This window comes from Pyxicephalus adspersus, chromosome 10, assembly GCF_032062135.1.
Source record: "Pyxicephalus adspersus chromosome 10, UCB_Pads_2.0, whole genome shotgun sequence".
Lineage (NCBI taxonomy): Eukaryota > Metazoa > Chordata > Amphibia > Anura > Pyxicephalidae > Pyxicephalus > Pyxicephalus adspersus.
The window spans coordinates 7,199,678-7,223,396 of record NC_092867.1 but is presented as its reverse complement, the minus strand read 5'-3'; the positions used below and the strand labels follow the sequence as shown (position 1 = coordinate 7,223,396).

Sequence of the window (23,719 nt, the reverse complement as noted above, 5' to 3'; positions counted from 1 at the left end):
ACAACCACAACTGCAGCTGTGCATAAACATGTTTACCTGTGGTTTGATTTGCTGCAAGCAAAAGCTTGATAGGGACCTAGGAGCATCCAACTACATGGTTTTCCACTTCAGGTATGAAAGGGACCAAGAGGCTGAATCAGACAGATGGTTTGCCTGCAGTTATTGGATGGCTGGTGGACAGCATGGTGGCTCAGTGGTTAGCATTCTGGCCTTTGCAGCTCTAGGTCCCCGGTTCAAATCTCAGACAGGGCACTATCTGCATGGTGTTTGCAGGTTCTCCACTTCTTTGTGTGGGTTTCCTCCAGGTACTCCAATTTCAGTTATGTTAATTGTCTTCCCCCCAAAACTGACTTAGACTATACTAAAGTCATATGACTATGGTAGGGACATTAGATTGTGAACCCCCTTTAGGGACAGCTAGTGACATAACTACGTACATATATTGATGCTATTTAAATACTGTGCAATTATAATAATAGTTTTAGCAGCTAAATGCCTGTTAGATTCCTATCTAAGTCTCTACTATGACTTAACTTTGAAACAAATGAGAATGTCTGCTTTTTGTATATACAGAATTTAAGTTTTGGTGAAAGAGTTAAAAAATATTGTAACCATATCTATGTAAAAAAAAAGTTACCTATCTAATGGATAGGCTGCTTTCAAACTAATGTCATTGGTCTGTAGTGTACGGATAGACTGATGTCATCGGTGGATAGACTGATTTCAATTTGATGCCACTAGTCTTTAGTTAATGAATAAACTGCATTCAAATTGATGCAAATGGTTTCTAATGAATGAAAAGACATTTAGGTTAATGTCTTCTTTCTATAATGAAAAGGCAATCTGCTTACTTAGCGGTGTCACCAATCTTTAGAGTTTTCTGCAGAATTGATCGGATCCATTCTCAGTGGTGTCACTAGTCCCTAATGAATGGATGGGTGACATTCTAAGTGCTGTCATGGTTCCCTGTGAATTGATAAGCTGCATTCTTAGTGGTGTCACTGGTCTCTAGTGAATGGAAAGGCTGCTTTCTCAGTGGTTCATATTGATGGTGCCATTTTCTGAGGAACGCATGGGCTGTTTTTTTCCGGGATGACAATATTCTCTACAAACCTGAGACCATACCTGCATTAAAGATGGCTGTTTGCTGGCACAAGTGATGCCCCCATTCAGTGATGTAGGCTGCTATTCTCCTCTTCCTGGAGGCATGGTGGATACTTGGAAAACTAAATCCTGTGGGTGAGGCAAAGATGTGGTTGGCTCCAAAACTAACATAATTTTCTGAGGTCAGGCAGCCTTCAGCTTTGAATGGAGGTCTAGCCTTTAGGAAAAAAACAGTACCTGATGGGTAACACTGAGCGATGATGGGTTATGAGCTCACAGAATAAAGAATTATTCTAAAAAAGTACAATAAAGCAATTTGGTTATAGTGATGAAGCACTGAAATGTCTGCCTGATATTCTTTAATTTACAGCAACACTTATGTGTTGGTAACTGCAAGTCAAGGAATATGAATAGAAAAGCATGGTTTTATTAATAATAAAGACAATGCTGTAATAAGGATATTTGTAATATTAATGGACAGCTGGTAACTCTCAATGCGCCCATCATGAGTTAGGATAAAACTTGTGAAGCATCATGGCTGCTTCCTCAAATATTTTGCCCATAATCCTCTGTTGTTATAAATATGGATCCGGTGTTGCTCTCTGGGCAAGTAATGCTTGTGGGATTAACTGGCACACATTTGATATATTTTTCTTATTCTTTCCCCACAGGAGCCATTCTTCTGGGAGATCACGTCAGCCCTCAGAAGTGGTATGAGCTCTCTAACTGAGAGTGACTGCAATTATCACAAGACTGTACGCAACTCCCCTGACACAGCCAAGAATCAGCAGAGCAAAAGCAGACACAGAGAGACTCCGACAGACCTCACAGACCAAATAGGACATTACATGAAGGAGACACCCGGCAGAACACAATATACTGCTGAAATATTCTTCCCAAGGAGAGATTGTGCAGAGACAGCATGGAGGACTGACACCCTGAGACATGGCAAGAAAACACATCTACCAATTAAAAAACAAAAACCATGACATTTCTCCATTTTTACACTGAAACAGAAGTCCCAAACACTTTTGTGCTTTCTAATTATCATGGATTTTGAACTTTTTGTTGGATTAACGTTCAACTGTTCCAGAAAGTGAGGGAAGTCTTGGGAGATACCAGTGTGGATGGTGCCCAGTGGTATAGGAGGATAGGTGATAGGAATTAGTGTGTAGAAAGATAAAGGTTTCAAAGAGAGCTTAGAAGGTATCGTCTATGCCAAGCTGTTGCAGGTAGTATTATCTGAGGTCAAGGTGTAGCCAATTGTAATTAGCGGTATCCTCAGTTAAAAGTGTAGTAACTCTAGACAAAGTATAGGGAGTAATATCCCTAGTTAAAGAAGGCATATTGTAGAAAGTAGTATCCTCAGTCAATGTGTAGGAAGTTGTATCTGTAAATAAGTTGAAGGTAGTGCTATACCGAGTTAAGTTCCAAGGGCAGTGTAGACTATAGTATTCTTAGCCAAAAAGAGCAGAATCCACTGTCAAAGTGTGGGAAGTAGCATTTAGTCAAGGTGTAGGAATCAATACCTTCAAAGTTTCAAAAGGAGTACTCTAGACAACGTGCAAGGAGCTGTACCTTCAGACAACAACTTAGTGTGAGGTAGGTGAAGCTTCACATCAAGTACACACTGCATGGAAAGAACACACAGCCAAAGAAAAAAGGATATACGGCTGAAAGAATGTGGACAGGTCTTTGGCAACACCAAGCCATTGTGAGCATTTAACAAGAGATTCTCAAGAGGCAGAAAGGAAGAGTATGGGTATCCAATGGGATGTAGAATGTGACTACTAATCAGTAGATTGAGAAACAACTAGTGGAGTCAAGCTAAAGTCAAAGATAGTTAGGTGGGAGATCATAAGGTCTTGTTGGCATCTAAAAGCAGTACATTTTTGCATGTTTTTGAGTGAGAATAGCTTTAAACTGACACAAGGGAAAATAATCCAGAAAAAGATCCTATCATCTGAAGGCCTCAGAGTGAACCACAAGGTGGTACAATAGGAAAAACAAATAAAAGAAAGTCAGCATTACAGAGTAATAAGTAACATCCAGAAGATGCCACGGACCCCTGATCAGGATGAGGCCGATGAGCTTTATCAAAACAATTCTGTATCCTGGCTGGCATGTGGTGCCCTCTCGCTTCTTGCCAATGCTTGGAGCATTTTGAGTCTGGCCAGCCGAGGAGGAAGCGGTCAACGCCCCCGTCCTTTGGAACTTCTCCTCTGCTTGCTGGCAGGAACACACTTACTCATGGCAGCTGTGCCCCTCTCTTTGTTTTCAGTGGTGCAGCTCAGACGAAGGCATTCACCAGGCTATGAGTGGAATGAGGGTCTGTGCAAGGTGTTTGTGTCCACATATTACACACTAGCACTTTCCACGTGCCTGACTGTGGCTTGCCTATCTTACCACCGGATGTGGATGGTGCGGTGGCCTGTCAGTTATAGACTGGGGGGTGCACGAAGACAAGCCCTTCAAGGGGCACTTGGGATTTGGGCAGCTTCCTTTGTACTGTCTACCTTGCCATCTATAGGGTGGCACGACAACGCTCGCAGATTCTACACCCGTGGTTGCCATTTCCTGGCCAGCCGGATAGGTCTGGGCTTCGGCCTATGTTTCCAGCTGCTGTTGCTGGGAGGAGTGGGCACTGGACTTGGCTGTTTAGGGGTGACTTTGTACCATGCTTGCTGTTGCCCTGCCTCAGGGCAGAGAGGAGGGACAGGAGAAGGTGGTGCAGAGGGAATGCTGGAAGTCCCAGCCATTGTGGTGCAAGATGCTCAGGGAAAAAGACGCTCATCTTTGGATGGGACAGAATCACCAAGGACTGCAGCGCAGGTCACCGGTCTGGTCGGGGGGATTGTACTGCTGTATGATGCACTGACGGGTCTACCCATACTGGTGAGACAACGTGAATTGCCATGTTCATAATTTTTGTGTAATTACTATTCTAACTCTTTCCTCTTCTACTCTATCTACTTCTGGATATAATCAATCATTTTGAATTATTCAAAAAATGTCACTAGAGAAATTTAGGGGTCCCCATCTTTGACTTCTTCTGAAAATGTGAGATGCCTTGCTGTTATGTCCATCTTGTTCCCCTAATATGTTTTAAGTCACCAACCTGGAAGTCAGAAGTCCTAATCCTCATACTTGGTCTTGGTGACTCACTCAAAGTTTTGAAGTTCAGAAACTCATCATAACAACCAGGCAGCTAACAATTTTGAAAGGTGAGATCAGCAATGTTAAGTTTCAGGTTTCTCCCACAACAGGTATACTGTAAAGTGAAACTCCGATTTTGTTTTGTTATAAGATTTACAGGGCGACTCTGTAGACAAGGAACTAACTGCTTTGTCTTCACATTGAAGCAGGTGACAACAAATATTGCTGGATTTAGAGAATTTTAGCAAGTTTGAAACTGAAAAATCAGCAAATTGTTTAAATAATGTTGTATGTTACAAACTAATGTATATACACATTTATCAAACGTATGGATAAGCGTATCTAGACACATGACAATCACAAAAGTTCCTACATACCTCTCCAAAGTATTAAGTTCTGGTATTTCTATTGAAGGGTAATGTTAATGCTACAGCATACAAAAGTATTTTAGACAATTGTAAATTCCAATCTTGTGATAACAAAGTTTCTTACTGTTCCAACATGCACCTGTGCACCAACCCAGCTCCCAGTTTTGGAGCATTTGGTTTGGATGTTGAATGTTCTGTACAGTCCTGAACTGAACCCTACTGAACACCTTTGGGACTTAGATTGTGAATCAGACCTTCTCAAACAACATCAATATCTGACCTCAAAAATACTTTATGTAATTGGTACAAATTTCCACAGACACACTCCAAAATTTAGGGGAAAGCCTTCCTAGAACAGTGGAGGTTGTCTATATGAAGAGAAGAGGGTAATTCCCTTTTAAATTCTATTGTTTTGGAATGGGATGACCAGGAAGTTAATAGGTGTAATGTTTAAAAACTTTGTAGTATCGTTGAAGGTCTTCTTGTCCTGGCCATATTCCAAGAATGGGCTTCTACAATAACCAGCAACAACATGCAGGAGGTAGGAAGGGATAAGAACGCGTTATCACTACCAGAACACATTGGAGGTTTACCTATTAGAACATCCAGGTATTTGGACATAGTAACATGGTTTTGGATGGCACTGATGGCACAGAGGTTATTTGCAGTTACTTCTGAATAGCTCATATCTAAGGTCATTACACAATGCATAGTAACCCATAGTGCCAAATATGATTATGCACCCCAAACTGTCTTTAGTAAAGTTGATAAGTAACCTCCCATAAGCCTCCCATAACGGTTGTTTAATAAAGGAATCTGTGTTGCCCCATAACATCCAATTAAGAATATATTGCCTGCACATTAACCTGGCACAGCAAATGTTGTCCCCAGAACACAATTACAAAGCAAATCTTTGGCAGCTAGCATGCATTTCCAGGTTTTCTGTTCTGATTGAAGTGCACATTAATCAACATACTGGATATATTTTGGCGCTCTTGAATTACTGCTATATGAATTTTGCAGTAAATGAATGACTGTTCTCTAAGGGTTGGATTTACCTTGCTGAGTATTATATGGTCTAAGGGTGAACCTTAATCATTTATTTCAGATTTCTGTGTTTTTTAAAAGGGTGGATAACATGCTGTTATTTTATATTCCTTGGCAATTCCAGTGTATAAACTCCACATCCTTTGAACAGCCACTAAGTAGGGTCATGCATATTCCATAGGCTATACATAGGGCTGAATAGGACAGTAGCACCTTCAGTATATTTTACTTGGAGGGGAGAGATGAACAACTAGTGCAAGAAATCTTGTCCTGAGTGGGGCTTCTGGGGCTGTAACAACCAACTGGTGCCCAGCCAAAACTAGAATAATAGAAGCTTCCCCCTCTTTTATCATCATATGCAAGTAGTCTCAAAAAAGGGATTATTTATTCATGCCATGAATGGGTTCAAAAAAATAAAATTTATGTGTGAAATACACAGCTTGCAAGATTTCTTATCTGCTATCCCATCATATTTACCGCTTTGCCGAGCACAAGAAGTCAAGAAGTGTGGGTCAGTATCTCGAAAAGTATTGAAGCCATTGACTTCTAAAGCTGATCAAATCCATTGAATTAATATGCCTTTTTCTGCATTCTGTATGAAAGTGGCTATCTTGGTGGAGGAACAGATCTTTGTTTTGAAAGTGCTCCCCCCTCACCCGATGAATAGTGGGATAATGAAGCAGCAGTGGAGGTGATAGATCAGTAGGATAAAAGCAGAGAGATTCTTGCACTGCAGGTTCACAGTTACAGCTTCCTCTCCAACAAGCAGAATATTGGGCGGTACAGAAGTGACAAAACCCAATCCCACTCCCAATCACTTAGCAATAAAATTTGGTAGACCTCTCTTTGCAGCTGTACAGCGTATATTTCTAGATGTTTCCTATAACATAGCAAATCTTCCCTTTTTTAGCTCATATCCACTTTAATTCATTTGGTGCAGGTTCTGTACAGATATCACCTTTGTGAATATTCTGCTACATTGTATTTTGCAGCCTACCTTTTACTTGTGTTTATCCCCCGTAACTCCCACTCATCTCTTACACAGGCTGCCTTTATGTTCTTTATCTTCTGTCTTCCCACTCTTTTCTTCTCCACTGACTTTCCACCTTCACTCTTATCTCCTAATGTGCCTCCAACCTGTTCATGTTCCCTGAAATATGCCACCTCGGGAAATCAAAAATATTAGGAACTATTGTGACAACTGGACTGCATTAATCCGATGAAGAATGGCTTTATCGTTCCCCATGCTAACCAAAAAAAAAAAAAAAATACTGCACAGCAAGCAAAGCAATATTCTTCCTTTATGAAAAAATAGCAAGAGGGAACTAACTTTCTTCTCACTTGTTTTACACTAGGCACAGCACCTTCTCGAAGATTATATAGGTACTGTATCTAGCGTCAGATGTGTCAAAATAAAGCTTGTTCCTGCTTGATATTTTTCAAAAAAAGAACATTGCTTTGCAGCTTGGTGTGCGGTGTTCTTCTGTCAACATTTGTATAGATTGATTGGCATCAGCACTATACAGGTATTTTGTTTTGCTAAACTACTCAAACCCTCCCACTCTCCTATGGTTTACAACATAGATCCTATATATTCTGTAGTCCAAGATCAATAATAATATTTCATAGACCAAAATGTGGCAATTTAAAAGCAAACCATGTGATTTTTCAGTTTTTTGCATTTATAATAGTAGGCATAATTTGGGCACCAGTTCACAAAAAGGACATTGTGGAATTGGAGAGTGTGCAGAGGAAGGAATGAGGGAGCTCAGCTATGAGGAGAGATTAGCTGAACTGAATCTATTCTCCCTTGAGAAGAGACCTATAAGGGGGGATATGATCACCCTGTATAAATATATAAATGGTCCATATAGAGAACTCTCTTCCCCATTATTCACTGTAAGATCATTACAAAGCACAAGAGGGCGCTCTTTACGTCTGGAGGAAAAGAAGTTTAAGCTCCGGATAAGGAAGGGATTCTTCACTGTAAGGTCTGTAAAAATGTGAAATCGGCTCCCTCAGGAAGTAGTTTCAGCAACTACTATAAATTGATTTAAGAAAAAGCTGGATGTTTCCTAGAAGCACAGAATAATATTGGGTATTAAGGCTATAAAGTAAAGATATCAGAGATCAAGGGAACATCAATTTGCCTCAAGGAATTTTTTTCCCCTGTTGGAGCAAATTGTACCAGGGTTTTTTTACCTTCCTCTGGATCAACTATGTCCATAGGGTTTTATCTGGGATATGTTAATTTCTATAGTGGATAAACTGGATGGACTTATGTCTTTTTTCAACCTAACTGGCTGGAAGAAAGATAGTGATCAATAAAGATGGTAAAAAAATGCAGAAGATTTTACTTTTTTGCAAATCACATGCAAATTGCATTTTCTTTAGTGATCACAATATTTAAAATCAGAATCGGCTCAATTGTCAGTCCTACTTTGCCCTCTTGGAGGTGTTAAAAGCTATAGGCCACAACGGAGTTTAAAAGTGATTGTTTTAAATGTCCCAATCCACACCTTTGCCTAGATGGCAATGGTGCCACAATAAAGGACCACTGATAGGCTTGTCAAAAGTGCAGATTAGTTACTCTATTCAAGCAAATGTAGCATCTGATTTACAGTATTGGGTAATTATATTATGGAGATCAATCACGGATCACCATCATATAAAAATTGATGATCCCCTAAATTATTCTAAATTTGATATTATGTAAAGAACAAAGATATGGCCATCCAATTGCTGCTTCTTTATAAATATGCCTTAAAGTTCTATTCCTGTCCTTTGCTACCTGTGGAATATCCCTCCCTTAGCCCTCCCTCTCCCTTTTTGTCTCCTCTTCCACCTCACAACTGCCTTAATTATTTTAACAATTATCGTAATAATCTGTTTCACTTAATTAGCAGTTTGCAAGCAGCTGCCGCTGTGTATCGGTTAACCAGACGCGTGCTGTTCTCTGCACCCGCCCAGGCTGCCAGCATGAATCTTGCTGTGGATGCAGATCTTTGACCCCAGTGACCATCTTGGGAGATGCAGTTTAATTACTGCGGCAGTATTACCGAAAGACGCGGCGCAGCCTGACATGTGACAGCGAGGATAGCCCAACGAATGGTGATGATAAGCCCAGGGCCCTTTGCTACACAGAGCGATATTCTGTACTGATGCCGCCCTGGGCCTTGGGAATAAATAGGCTTTATCTTGGTAAGCAGATGCCCCTCTGGACGTCGGCTATTTTTATCGGTGGAGAAAAATATAACTAGTTGTAGCCAGGGCTTGACAAATCCGATGCAATTAGTTTAAGATGTGGAGCTGTAGTTGCCTAATAAGGTGATGATATCTATGTCGATGGGTGGTCTTCCATTGTCAGGGTAAAAACGATAATTGGATAGATTAGAAAACCTCTCCCGGTTACTGCGGTTGTCCTGATAGTTTGGCACCTGCAGCATTTACCATGGTATATACAAAGGTGGATTGAAACAGGTTCAATGCAGGTCAACTGCACCTGACATTGAGTTCTGAATGAACTCAAATTATTGCCCACAAGACAAGCCCAAAGCTTGCAGGTCCTTAACCACACACCGGCCTGACAAGTTAATGAAGTGATTTTGTGCCCCAAGTCTGGTCACATTGTATACACAGATCCAAATATGTGAGGTCAAGTTTAAACAAAAAAATAACCTGCAGTTTATAAAATACAACTCATGACAATGTTACTGCCATGCATTTTGTATGGCCAAGAAATCACACTTACCTGTCTGGTGGGCAGGAAATCCAAACTTCATTCTCTTGTAGAGCTTCACCAGCCCAAATATTTTCACATTCGACCCTTCTAGGTGCAGGGATGGATTTAGACAAAATGAGTCCCTGGGCAAATATGGAATGGGGGCCCCAAATGCACAGTGTTTAAGCTTCCTGCACCCCCTGACATTCAATAAATAGGAGCTGGGAGGAAGGTGGGATCATGTCTTGTGACAAGGCTTGCCATTAACAGTTCTGGGCCCCATACTAGATAAACTTTATGTGCCCCCTACCCTTTGTCTAAAAGTCCCGGCATTGCAAACACCAAGGTCTAGACCCGTTACAGAAAAACCCCTTATCTCCCGCCACCCCATGTCATTGTGTCCCTGCTTGTGACCCCTGCTCTTCAGTTCATTGTGTCCTCTTCAGTTCCACCCATTGGTCACTAGGTCACTACAGCTCTGCAGGGACACAATAGTGACCTATTGGTGGGGGGTAAGAACCACGGCATGCAGCGGGGTACACAAGTGTCTAAAACACTGTTGAATGCCAAAGATTAGTCAGATAGGGTGTTAAGGGGCAAATATCTGATGGTTTCCACCTGCTGGACTGATAAGTATTTTGGTCTGGTAAATGTCATTGAAAGCATTTTGTTAATGTGTTTTATAAGTACAAAAAAAAATAATAATTCAGAGGTGCCCCATGAGTTATCTCAAAGAGTTTATGTTTAATAAGCCCTTTGCATTCTTAGTTTGGACTACAAATCAATGAGTGCCCATACTTTTTATATTAAAAAAGTGAGTGTGATTAGGTATTTTATTAAAATTTATTGGACAGGGTTACGACCACTCAGTTTAAAAAATTTCTCACAACACTTAAATGCATTTTTGGCAGATCAACAGGAATTGTTTCTGTTCTTGCAGGCTCTTCAAAATGACATAAAATGGGGAAATGTGCATTGCCTTGGCTTCGATTCTGATTCCCGCAGCTTGTATGTGCAAACACTTGTCATACCCCTGCTGCTTGTTCTGCATTTGTCACCATTTGAGGGTCCTTTCCGGGCCGTCTTGCTGGGTGAGCAGGTGCAGTCAAGTGTTTCAAATGCGCCAGTGTCTAGACAGACCTCCGCTTGCTGACTCCCCAGCATAATATATGCATCGGACTCAGCCATAATAGGTTTTTAGGTTTCTCATTTCCAATACTCCGCTTCAATAGGTATTCCTTTACAGGGTACAAGGGAGGGCAATTGTTATTGGGCAACCTGTATAATCTTAAACAGGAATCATTTAAGAAATAAAAAGAAAAGCATAGTGCTTATTTCTATGATAATTGGTTACTGTGCATCATGCCGCCTCAATATATTTACCAGGGTTGTTGTTGGGCTTTGTGTAGGCATGGGCATTTTACAAAGATCCCATTTATCTTATTAAGAGAAAGTCGAGAGATCTCTTTATTCTTTTATTTAGACGTTTAAAAGAAATTCATTTTGAATATTTTTTTGGTTAAGGGAGTGTATTTTGGGTAGTTTAGTTTAATTTATATATTTTATACTTTTTATTTTATATGCTGTTTTTTTGTTCCTTTTTTATGTATTTGATCTAAAAATCACAAACTTGTAGGTTCTTTATTGCAGAAGGAGCAAGCAATGCACGTTTTGCAAAAAAATAAACATATCTACCTGTTCCCAATCATCTCTATAATGTTTATGCGCATGTGAGTGATCCCAACATATCTGGCTCCCTGGAATGAATGAACCCCTGTGCACATGTGCAGGAGTAAAGTCATTCTGGCCTGGTCAATCAAAGTGGCCAAAGATCCCGAACCGCAAAGTTGACTGGGTGAAAATGTCAGTGAAGAAGTGAAGGCTAAGGAGGAGCTGCATTTTGATTGGCAAGGTTAGAGCTCCCACGCATGGGCGCAGGGAGTTAGTCTAGGTAATACCAAAAATGTAAAGCGAATTGCACATGTGCAGAAGACTGCTGAACAGCATTCTGTAATTCTGCCCGTGTAGTGGGGCAGGCATGCGTGGGCACGCTGTGCCCTTACTTTTTTAAGGAATGAGGCGTTTACATAACAAGGATGCGCATGCGTACTTGCCATGCATAGCCTTCACTATTAACGTGCCCCCTCTTCTTTTTTTACGACTTCACCCCTGGGGGTGGATGGGAGGGTAGAATGCCTGCCCCATTGCCACCTCTGTATTTAAAAGAGGAAGTGCTGTGACATCAGATTGTAGAAAATCGCTAGAAAAGGGTATATATTTTTGTGCTTTATGCTACCTCCTGGCTGTGGGGAGGGCCATGAGGGATTTGGAAGGAAGGTATAGAGAGACCCAAACTCCATGTTCTAGAGCAGAGGTCAGCAAACTTTTTTGTCCATTAGGCCATTTCATGGGTAGGCAGGAGCACACTAGGCCGGACTCTCTCTTGAGTCCCACCTAATGGTTCGGCTCCCACCAGGACTGCCCCCTGAAGGGAAATCCCTCTCCTCTGCAATGCATACGAAGGAGAGGGAATGTTCCCTATTTACCCCAGTGGCGGGAGTGTTAACACCAGCCGCGGTAAATAGGGAAGGGAGGCACAACACGAAGGCTCAAGAGCCGCATGCGGCTCCGGCAGTTTGTTCTGGCACGGGTTGCCATTTGGAATTAGGCTGGAACGGCCAGGGGGGAGTTTGGCCAGAACAAACTACTGTCTAGGCCGTATCTGGCCTAAAGCCCGGAGTTTGCCTACCTCTGTTCCACAGCTTTGCTTTAAATGATTTCAACTTTGCAATCCTTGACATAAAATATTGATTTTTGTTAAGGCCTTTTTCTATCTCTCCCTTTGCAGTGTGTTATTAGCACATTAGAGTCATGTTCATTCATTTGTCTATATGATATAAATTTAGCTATTGAGAGCTGTAAACAGCAGCCTTTTTACCTAAGACCATCTTAGAATACTGGGGTAAATTGCTAAAAAGTGTTGGATAAATGTAACAAATTTCTTTTACAATATTTTATATTTTTCAGACATTTTTTTATTTCTTTGCCTTAATAGGTTAAGAAAACATCTGCTAGTACACAAAAGAGTGATTCCCTTACAAATCTTGTGATGGGTAAGACAGATTCAGCACATGCTCTTCAAGTGTGCATATAGTCCTCTGAGCAAAGCTGCCCTTTAAAGCGGCCTTGACACTTTCTGAATGCTTGCTGGAGCGTGGCTTTAACAAGCTGCGTCCTGGGCTGTGAAGCGTATAGGAACGTGTCGGTGCATCAGGAAAATGCTTTTGCTGTAAGGATCGGTGAGCTTGAGGGGCGGACAGCGGTGGGCACAGTAGGAGCTTTCATAGAGGGGGATATAAACCTGAAACGGAGAAGGTCTACAAGGGCTGGATCATACCTACGAATGTCAGGCTTCAAAGAGAACCTGTTATTTTGCTGCAAACTTTTATATAGGTGTGGGGTAATATTATTATACACTATTTATATAGTGCCAACATATTACATGTACAAAGTCCATACTCATGTCACTAGCTGTACCCCAAAGGGGCTCACAATCCAATGTCTCTACCATAGTCATATGTCAATATTACAATCTAAGGGCAATTTTGTAGGGAAGCTAATTACCTAACTGCATGTTTTTGGAATGTGGGAGGAAACCCACGCAAACACGGGGTGAACCTACGAACACCTGGGCAAGATTCGAACCTGGGACCCAGCTAGTGCTAACCTCTGAGCCCCATACTTTTAGTATAATATTGATAAGGTTGATAATAAATGGGTATAAGAGAGTGAACCTGGCCTGTACACTAATATGGATAAACTAAAACCCAGGGGCATTACTAGACATCAAGGGGCCCTAACAAAACTTTGCATTGATCCCCACGGCCCATGATCACCTGTGACTGCCAAAGGGGCTGTCAATATTTCTTACCTGCCAAGAGCTCCTTTAGCACTTCCGGTCTATGCTGGCATCAGCAGCTTCAGGCTACTGTCCTGACATCTTCTCTTTCCCACCTCCTCTGCTACCCAAGTACAACAGTGGAGGGGAAAGTGAAGAAATAAAACGAGGGCAACAGCCGCTGATGCCAGTAGAAGCACAGAGTGGTGCAGGAGCACTTGGCAGGTAAGGATAACACTGGCAGCCCGTCTTTGCTTGCTGGGCCCCCTCCATGTATGGCCGTCCCCTGGTATACTTTGGTATACCAGTGCTGGTGCCATCAATAAACTCCTTCTGAATATGTTAGTTGCCTGACTGTTATCCTGACAATTTGACGGCTTTGTATTCAATGTCGGCACGCATTTTAAGATGCAATGATACATTCTGATGTGATGATGCATTGATGATTCCTTCACCTGCATCATGATGCATGTCTTAATGTACACATGATTGATTTGACAACCAGCATTGTTAACCAGCTGCTATTCCAAATCACATTATTAGAATAGAGATATTAGGGACAGGACATTGCTAGAACAGGGAATCCTGAGCAATGCATTGACCACATATGGTGAAGACCCAATTTGGCACAATCACTGGGGTGCATTGGATCTGTCATTAAGAAACCCTTAAAAATTAATGGGAACCTTGCACTTTTTACCTCTTAGCCCTAAATCCTTATCAAGCATTGTCTATCTCACCCAATTTCACTTCCAGAAAGTCATAGGACATTGGATTTATTTCCAAGGTGTCATCAGTAAAAGCCTCTACACGTTACTACACTTCTAGTAGTTCTATATAGCTTTCTATATTTTTATAGATTTTATATAGCCTATATATTTTATAGCTTTTTATCTTTTATAGCTTTTATATAGCTTACATATTTTATAGATCTTATGTTTTTATAGCTTTTAAATATAGCGTTTCTATATAGCAGCAGTATGAAATATAAAGGTTTGAATGATAACACTTGGATGAAAGTTAGATATTAAGTCTAAACTGGGGCTCTCTGCCGTGACTCAATACATTAAAAACATATTCTTTGGAAATCCTTCTAATAACAGTTCTTGCCCTAGGGTGACAAAATTTACCAAAATATAATGATATATTTTACAGACCAAAACGGAACAAGTACGCAAAGTGTTAATATTTACATTCTTTATATAAGTAAAAGTTGAGGTTTGCTGACTGCACGTAGGCCCTGCAACCTTATTTAATAAACCTGTTTGTTTACAAGCAAATTCCAGGTAGGATTTAATATCCGTCGCTGCCTCGAGGGGAAATTTAAATCCAACGCTTTCTTTTAATTACATTTAGAAAAAAAAAAGTCTCTGTTAATAAATCCAGCACGCACTTCACAGCATTAGAATGATTTGGATGGTTCCAATATCATTACCTTAATTAGGTTAGGGCCCTTTCATTGTGGGTAGGTGGCACTTTGATTGCTGTGGTTTATGATGTTAAAAAGTCAAAAAGACTTCGATAATAAAGGATGTTTTATGGCATTGAATGTGATGGCTTTTCTATAGCTGAGCAGTGCTGATTGATGCAAACCACACAATGCAATCAAAGGAATATCTGGAAATCTTATGTGACATATAGAAGCTCAATCTTCATCACACAAGATGATCTTCTGATTGTCTTGAGCAACAATCTGGGGTCTTTAGATGTCGCATTGATGTCGTCAAATGATCTGTCCTGCTGAATCTGTCTAACCAACTGCTGCTGTCTTCTATAAAGGAGGATGCAGCAGGACGCCTCCCGCTAGTCCTTCCACCTGGCTTCTTAATAGAGAGCTTTCTGTACAGCACTCATTTGCCTCTGCTAATGATTACTAATGAATGCTGCAGCCAGACTTATCTATCCTTTTCACTGCTCCTCTTCTCCTCCATCTATTTGTCGTTCTTTTCATTGGCTTCCGTTTCACTGGAGAATCAAATTCAAGCTCCTGTGCTTTGCCTTCAAATCCTTCCAAAGTACTTGTTCCACTTACCTTTCTGACCTGATAAAAAAATGCCCTCCTAGCCACTCTCTTCGCTCCTCCAATGATCTACTAATGACTTTCTCACTCACAACCTCCTCACACGCACGGCTCCAAGACTGTTCTAGAGCTGCTCCGACTCTCTGTAATGGTCTTCCTCGCCCTATTCACCGTGCTCCTACTTTCTGCTCATTTGAAAAAGCCCTTAAAACCTATCTTTTCAAACTTGCCTACCGGTCTTTTTTTGTCTCTTAAGACCCTAACTACTTACCCTCCATTTCATATCTCCCCTCCTATTGTGTGATACTTCCTCCACCTTTTAGATTGTAAGCTCTTCTGGGCAGGGTCCTCTCCTCCTCCTGCGTCACTCTCTGTATCTGTTTGTCATATACAACCCCTATTTATTGCACAATGCTGCGTAATATGTTGACACTATATAAATCCTGTTTAATACTATTAATCATAATAGTATTATAATTAATAATATTAATCTTGAAGCTTATTGCTATTGGGGAGTTTCAATGTGCTCACCCCTAAGAGCCAAGGTTGGAGGCATGGTGCTCCTCAGGGGCAGATCCAACACTCTCTTTGTTCAGGGTTTTACCTAAATATTGATGTTATATATTTTTTTTTTTTTTATAAGATCACATCCAGGCAATTATTACCATCCTTCCTTCCAACCCCTGTATCTCCACCATATGAAGTAAGATATTTGCACCTAAATCCCTAGACAGCACTTTTCGTGAGAACTGCCAATCTAGAGCTGCCTGGTCCACATGCGTAGAAATCACTACTGTAGGAATTTGTTTCCATTAAGCCAAAAAAAGATTTGTAAGGTCAGGTATTGGTGTTAGATGAGAAGACCTTGCTTATGGTTGACATTGCAATTCATCCCAAAGGTGTTCAGTAGAGTGGGGGTCAGGTTCGTTCAGGACCTTTGAGTTCCCCTACACCAAACTCATCAACTCTTATGTCCTAATGGCAGCCTTTATCATCCTTTTTAAGATGGAAGAGCCCTTAAAATAACTTTCAGGTCAAAAGAAACTCCTATAGTTACTACATCCACAGCTCACAGCATGGTGATCAGTAGAAGATTTATTTTTGCATTGCTGGCCAATGGGAAGAATATCAGCCCTATAGACGGTCTAAAAGATCATTGGTGTTAGTGGTAACTGACCTGGAATGTCCAAAATGCTCATGGCTCAAGGAACCCCTAGTAACCTCTGGACGAACTTAGTTTGAGAAAAACCATAGGAACGGTTTTGTATACAGGGGCCCAGCCATTTCTTCCTAAAATTTTGTCACAGGGTTAAAAGAACAAAAAATAAATTTATATGCTGTCACTGTAACATTCCATGACACTAGAATAACCAGAATTTTGAGAATAGTTCACCTACTTTTGATGATACAGGTAAGTGTAATGGTTAGGTATCTACATATATGTGAGGGACAATCCTGATATTAATTATCATGAACCATATATACTGTATGTGCTATCTGTACATATAGGAGTGTTCCCCCTATATTATAAAAGAAATGGTTTGTGTACAAGTGGGGTTTACATTCCCATTCAATTCTAAAACAGGTAATTGCAGGTCAGAAACAAGTCAATTACAGGTAAAATACAATGTCAACGAACTCCAAATAAGCTCAGAAGCATCTCAATCTGATGTCAACCTGATTCAAAAGCCCATCAACACAGGTCCAAAGGTAAAAATAGTTTCGCAGTCCATTGTAACCACTAGAATTTTCCAATTCATAATAGTGTAGCAATAAAAGTGGGACATTCGAAAGATTGATATTGAAAACAAAAACTATTTCCTGTGCAGGTCCTTTGTCACAAGTTAGATAGACAAGGCACATGAGTTTGATTATTTATTTTTTTTGCCCTGTAGGTGGTAAGCTTTATAAGTCTTCGCTATGACAGCGCTCCTCCATGGATGGTCCTGTGCGTCATATGGTGCTCCATGGCACAGACTCTTCTACTTCCTTCTTTCATCTGGTCCTGTGCACGGTATCGGGCTGACCTGCGCACCGTGTGGGAGCACTGTGCCTCCATGTTGTCTGACAGTGGGGGAGATGAAGGTAGGTTAAAGTCCGGTGTGGGGTGGTGGGACAGGGCCAAGTCATCAAAATTAGTTGACACGTGTCTTGATAGAGGTCCTGATAGATAAGACCTCTTCTAAAACAAAACCACCATGGTAAGATGGAGCTTCAGGTGTACCAAATATAGATTGTCCGTGGAGCTCCAGAAGAGATGAATTTTACATTCCCAGTGTAAATTTCCACTTTATTGTTTACAAAAGCCAACATATTTCAGGAGTTAATCAAACGTCACCTTCTTCAGGGGTGATTTGCTTTTGTACCAATGGCAGTACTGACACCCTGATTGCAGGGCACTTGCCTCGCATAAATGTTGCTTTTTAGTGTCTCTTTGCAATCTGCAACTTAGTATGACTCACATTTTTCCAACATTACTATTCTGTAGACTACATTTTAAAGCCTCTGTGCTAATATTTTTAATAAGGATTAGTCCCCCAGCATTTGTGAAAATAAAAAAGCAACATAGGCTGAAATATTCATCTTCTGTCTCAATGTCTAGATGCCCTCAATCTTGAATGATGCCCAGCCCAGGAGACTGAGTACGTACTGTGAATGTGGGGTATCATGGGCACTTACAATGTAATGATGCGGAGGAAAAGCACTGAGGACTCCCTACTGAAACAGGGGGCAAATACCACATATCACATTACCTGTCCAAAGACATCTGGAAGAAGAATCTATAAAAATAAACCAATAAATACACATTGAGAACACCAAATGGGGATGGGGGGATCACTAGGAGAGGAAAGTCAATGCTCAGAGTAGGACTTTAAGTTACATTCATTCCCAACATGGTCCATACACAATGCCCTGGACTCAGGGTGACCTCACCGACCAAACAGCCATAAAAGCAAATCAGCCTTGATAAAAGTGGTGAATTTAAACTCCTGAAATGCTTTGGATGAGGGTAAAATAAAGGTCAGTAGCCAGAAGTTATATGAGCTTAGCAGTTAGTGGATTCCGGGAATTTGATCAGATCATGTCTAGCAGCATGCAAAGTTCTTTCTGAGGAATGTGAAATTGACATGTGCAGTGAATCAGAACACATGGGCTGAAAACTAGCAACAGTGAGTGATTCGATGGGTGTTCATTGGAAAATGGATCATTTAGCCTTTTATTACTTTATAGTGAATCTCCCTTTTTTTAAATCCATCCTTGGCTGTAACATTTTACTGATATGCGCATATCTGTTTGTCGATGTTGCAAAATGATTGACTGTTGTATTTAATTCATCACAGACAGCGCTCGGGATGACTTTTCAGATGGACGATTGTGTGAAGTCCGCTTTGATTCCAATGGTGCTGCTATCAAGAGACCTCCGCACTACCTGGGGGGAGACCTGAGGGACGGGAAGTACCTCCCGGTGAGACATGTCCTACTGCCCACAGACCGGAGCCAGTACCTGCAGGTTCATCGACACCAGGTGAGATTCCCTTATCGTGGATAAAATAATTCTAAAGTTGGCACCCCTAGGCCACCTCTGCATCCAGAATGGCTGCTTCATTTCACAAGTGGGGCCTAATGTTGGCCATTATTAGTGCAATGCATGACAATCAATCTATACAAAGCATTTAGGACAACAGAGGCATATCAAACTCTTCTGTTACCACATGGGGTTTGGGAGTGGCAATAGGGGCCCACTTCAAACTGCTTGCTAGGGCTGAATCATTGTACATGGCTGCACTGTATTCATAAACCACCAATAATACTTCAGGTACCAGAGTTACTGCATCTCTACACAGCAAGCTGTGGTTCCTGGGGAGCAGGACTAGGAGCAACCAATGGCTTTGTATGAATATATAGCGTTTAGCGATCCCAGTGTGGTCATACGGGGTGATGCTAGGAGCAGCTTTATCTCCTAAATTTGGTATTTTAATTTTAATATGGGGTGAAGGTACAACCCACTGTCCTCCCAACTAACCATCAAAACTCTACAAAGAAAAAAAAACACTTTGGGAATTAACGCATTACAAATAGGAATGAGTGAGCGAGAATATTAAGTTCGATCTCACAGCGAATCGGGCTTTTCTCGCTTACCGAAAATGTAAGCGAGAACGGCCTTCTGATGCGCCGAGAGGTCGAGCTCTCGCTGAACAGGTGGACTTCCAGGATTGCATGATGCAGCCCTGGAAATTCTCTGCGTCCCCCGGGCACTAGAGGTTAATTAGCCTCTAGTGCCCCGGGGATCGAACACTCTTCTCCTGAGATTGTTATATAAGTATCTCTTACAAATTATACATTTGATAGAGATACAAATACTCATCTTATTCTGCTTGCTCCCACGGGATTTGAAATTTTCAACTTTCTCAAGATCCTACAAAAAGTCATGTGGTTGTCACCTTTCCCTGGGCTGGCTCGATGACAGTTGGTCTGTAAGAGAAGTCTTCTTAGCAGCTTCTCACAGCAGGGAGTGGGGGCAGCCATATAAGTGAACCGGGCATTTTAGTAGAAGGTCCACTTTCTTGTATTCATTTTATAAAATTGTTCCTTTCTGGGACATATTTTTCAAAGCATTTCCTCCTCTCCAGTTCTTTCCAATAACTTTATTTCTCTAAAAAGTCCTTAATTTAGTAATCCTTATAAAGCTTCACTAAAAGATGTTTATCTATATTCATTCATATGTTTCCAAAATGTCTCTTATTCTGTTCTCCACATCCATTTCACGTGACCCACAAATGGTTTGAAACTCAGCCTTTGTATAACATAAATTGCCCCCTTTGTATTGCAAATATTCATTGTTTGATAGGAAAAAGCCTCTTTTGTGGAAATGGAAATCATGGTATTCGTTTTCTGCTTTCTATTAGTATTTCTGTGCCCTGTGCATTTATCACATTTTATACAACCTCTTATATTACTTTTCAACCAGGTTGAAAGTTTCTTTGGCAGTTTTATAGCTGGAGCTCTAAAACCAACTTTCTAGCCATTTTAATTAAAGGTATTGGCTTATCTGGTGACATCAGCCCAATCATTTTATCGGATTTGAGCAGAAGCCAATGCTTCTGTGATATCCTCTAAGATGACTGTGTGTAATTCTGTAATATAAAAGTAATTAATTCTTGGTTCAATGATTCATATTTCGTGTTTTTAATAAAACGTTTTGGTCAAAAGAGGTATTTTCTTTCCCTACTGAAACGTACTTGTATTTCATCATATTGATTGACACATCTGCAGACCAGGACTGAGAGCAAGAAAGAAATCTTCTTCATATAATGTTTGGATCAATGTCTTTAATGCCAGGGGCCATAAACGAGGGTTATGACTACCTTTGGCTGCACAGAAAAATAGGGCTATTCGCTTTTTTAGCAATCTAGTAGAGCAGACAAACCCAAATACTAGTAACAGCTCAATAGTCTATAGGTGGTTTTATACTGTTCAATAGGGACATTTAGGTAAATGATCAATATGTTGATGCTTTACCTGGCATAATTTCCATGCACCCATCAACCATCCTGACTTTACTCTGCCCCTTTTTAATCCAACACACTTATGATTACGAGTGGTGCTGCCAATGGGAACCCTTTCCATTGGAAGAGCTGTGATCTAGGACTGGCATTCCCGATCAATCAATGATTGGGAGTCCCCAAGTTTTCATTAATATTTTTATTAATAAAGCCTAATCTTTAATCTTTGGAAAGCATTGGCAAGCATCTGGCCACCTTTATATTGGCCATACAAAGGTCAGTTTTGCCTTTTGAGTGAGCGGTCCATTCGGTCATTTCATAAAATGAACTGCAAATCAATTCCTTGATTTTCATGTCGATCAAACAAAAGTGATCATTATTCTGTGTAAAATCTTTAAACCAATCAGGTTGGAAAATTGTTCATACTTAACGTTATTGAGACCTTTTGATCAATATACATTTATCCTTATTGAGTAATAGATCAAACCTAATAACAAATAATTGGTACTTAAGAAATAAATGTGCATTGACTGCACTGCTTGATGATGGGTTCAAAGGATCTAATACAGTTTCTGGCGGAGGACAGGAGAGTGCAGTAACAATATTTTTTAGCCCTAGACTACATGTGAAAGAGATTTTTCCCAAAGCTCAACTTTCGAGGGGGTCATCCCATACCTCTTATGCATCCTGTACTTAAAGATGACATTATTTTGAGTATATGCAGCAATGAAAAATGATTTGTATTAGAAAGCAATGTACAGAAATGGCTTTCAAGTGCTAAGGTCAGTGGAGACCAAACAAATAGTGTGTGCAACCTAATGGAAATGCTTGTTGAGAATAAAATCGTCATGCAGGTGATGATGGAGGCAGGGATGGTTTTAGATAAAATGGGTACTTGAGCAAAGATATACCCAAAATTCACAAAATTGAATTCATGCTTTTTTGTCAAATGCCCAGTTTGCATACCTACCCAAAACTGCCCCTGGGTGTAGGTAATGCTTAGTACTCGGGGGCTATCCAATTCTAGCACAGGCCCAGCAATGTCAGGCTGGTCAGATAATGTACAATAGAGGCAAACAAAAGAAGATCATGAGGTAGTAAAGGTGCACATACCGGTAGATAAGTGTAGCCCCACCATGTAGAAAAAAATTTGATATGATATTTTTGAAACATAAATAACTAATAAACTCCAATAATAGTATATTTCATGAGGATTGCTGACTATATGGTGCAAAAAAGGCCTAAAATGCATCTGGGATGTAAATGATTAATTGCCAGGAGCCACACTGATGTGTCACACTTTGAACAAGTACATGGTAAGTGCAGAAGTTCACGTGCCTAGACCACAATGTCGTGCAGTCATATCTTTTTTCTAGTCTTCTGGGTTGATGGGTATCATTTCAGAAAACCCAAAGACGAGGTGCTTTAGTAGGTAGATCGTAGCTCTAATTTGGGCCCCAAGTATGAAAGCAATTAAACTAATATAATGCACTCTTTTCTACAGGTTCCCCTTTCACGAAGGATGTCACATGATGAAATAGACCTATTTCCCCCTCGCTCAACACCTCTTTTGCTCAGGTGGTCTTCCTCAGATGACATCAGGGGTGGGCCCGGATCAATGCGTGGAAGTAGTCCATCCACGCCCCGCCGGGGTCACGGCCTGCCACCATGGAGCCGCCACCCACCCCCAAGAAGAGATTCAGATGATGGTCTGAGCACTCTGCACCAATTCCTGCAAGGAGGCATTGGAGGATCTGCAGGAATGGGCAGTGGCATCCATAATTCCTTCTTTCGAGATGAAATAACTGCTTTTATTGATGATACACCCTGCCCATCACCCCTTGGAACACCCCACCGAGTTCGGGCAACCCCTAGACCTTCACCTCTCCCTAGAAAGGGACATGAAGGTGGCATGGCCTGGGCTGCTTTAGGAGAACGGAGACTATCTCTGTGCAGCCCACCTCTCGCCCCAACTGAAACCCGTAGATCCTCCTTGTCTGAACGAGGTTGTAAAGGTGAGGCAACATAATGACAAATTCTTGAAGAGCATACAGGGTCGATAACGCTTACCTCCTTTATATCAGCAACCCCTGATTTCAAGATGGTTGCACATGGACCCTCCCTTTAAATATTTTGTTCTCAGGCATACCAGATGTTTGTTGGGGTGGCAAAGGGAATCGGGGGGGGCATTTAGCTAACGTACTGCCTCTACCTGTCAAGCCTCCTTTGATACCACTTTTCCCCCCTCACAGACACGCTACAAATACACTGGAAATTGAGCCAAAAGACAATATAAATAAAATGTTATTTGAGTACCGGTCTGTGTGTTGAAGTCATGGCACAGCATGGCACAAAAATACCAGAATGATGGCACAAGAAAAGGATGGAGTCACAGAGAAAGAAAAAAGCATAACAATACACTACAAGACTTTTTTATATTTTGTATGTCATTTGTTAAAAGTATGATTGAAATCATGTTAAATGTTTAAGAAAGTCAACAAAGCAAAATAATAAAATTGTGAAGTATTGAGGGTAAAAGTTGAGATTTTCATTGGATTTACTTTAAAAATATCCTTTGATACTGACAACCAACTAACGGGTTGGTTCATTTGACATATTCCCCATTTATGTGTGGATGAAGGACATTTTTTGGGACAACCCTTGGGAGGAGCCTTTTTTTTACACAGTGCAAGGGATCAACCTACCACTATGTGAAAGCACCAGGCCAGTCACCTTGTACCATTATTGGGGTGAGCCATATTCTCCTCCATACTGAAAAATACCAGGTGGCTGACCATGGGGGCACAAAGGAAAGGTAAGTATGTAATGATAGAGACATTAAAGCTGGAAAATGAGAATGTGTGCTTCAGAACTGGACCAAGAAGAAGGTGGCTTGGTATG

The 23,719-nt window shown here is 40.9% G+C and overlaps 1 protein-coding gene across 1 annotated transcript in view; it reads left to right on the top strand.

Moving 5' to 3' along the window:
* GPR162 (G protein-coupled receptor 162) overlaps nucleotides 1-23,429 on the top strand; it is a 32,454-nt gene extending 9,025 nt beyond the window's left edge. The window contains exons 2-5 of the mRNA XM_072424218.1: nucleotides 1,776-3,999; nucleotides 17,210-17,399; nucleotides 18,656-18,840; nucleotides 22,323-23,429. Of these exons, the coding sequence (XP_072280319.1) occupies nucleotides 3,160-3,999; nucleotides 17,210-17,399; nucleotides 18,656-18,840; nucleotides 22,323-22,847 (1,740 nt within the window). The 5' untranslated portion in view covers nucleotides 1,776-3,159 and the 3' untranslated portion in view covers nucleotides 22,848-23,429. The remainder of the gene's footprint in view (nucleotides 1-1,775; nucleotides 4,000-17,209; nucleotides 17,400-18,655; nucleotides 18,841-22,322) is intronic.
* The last annotated feature ends 290 nt before the right edge of the window (nucleotides 23,430-23,719 follow it).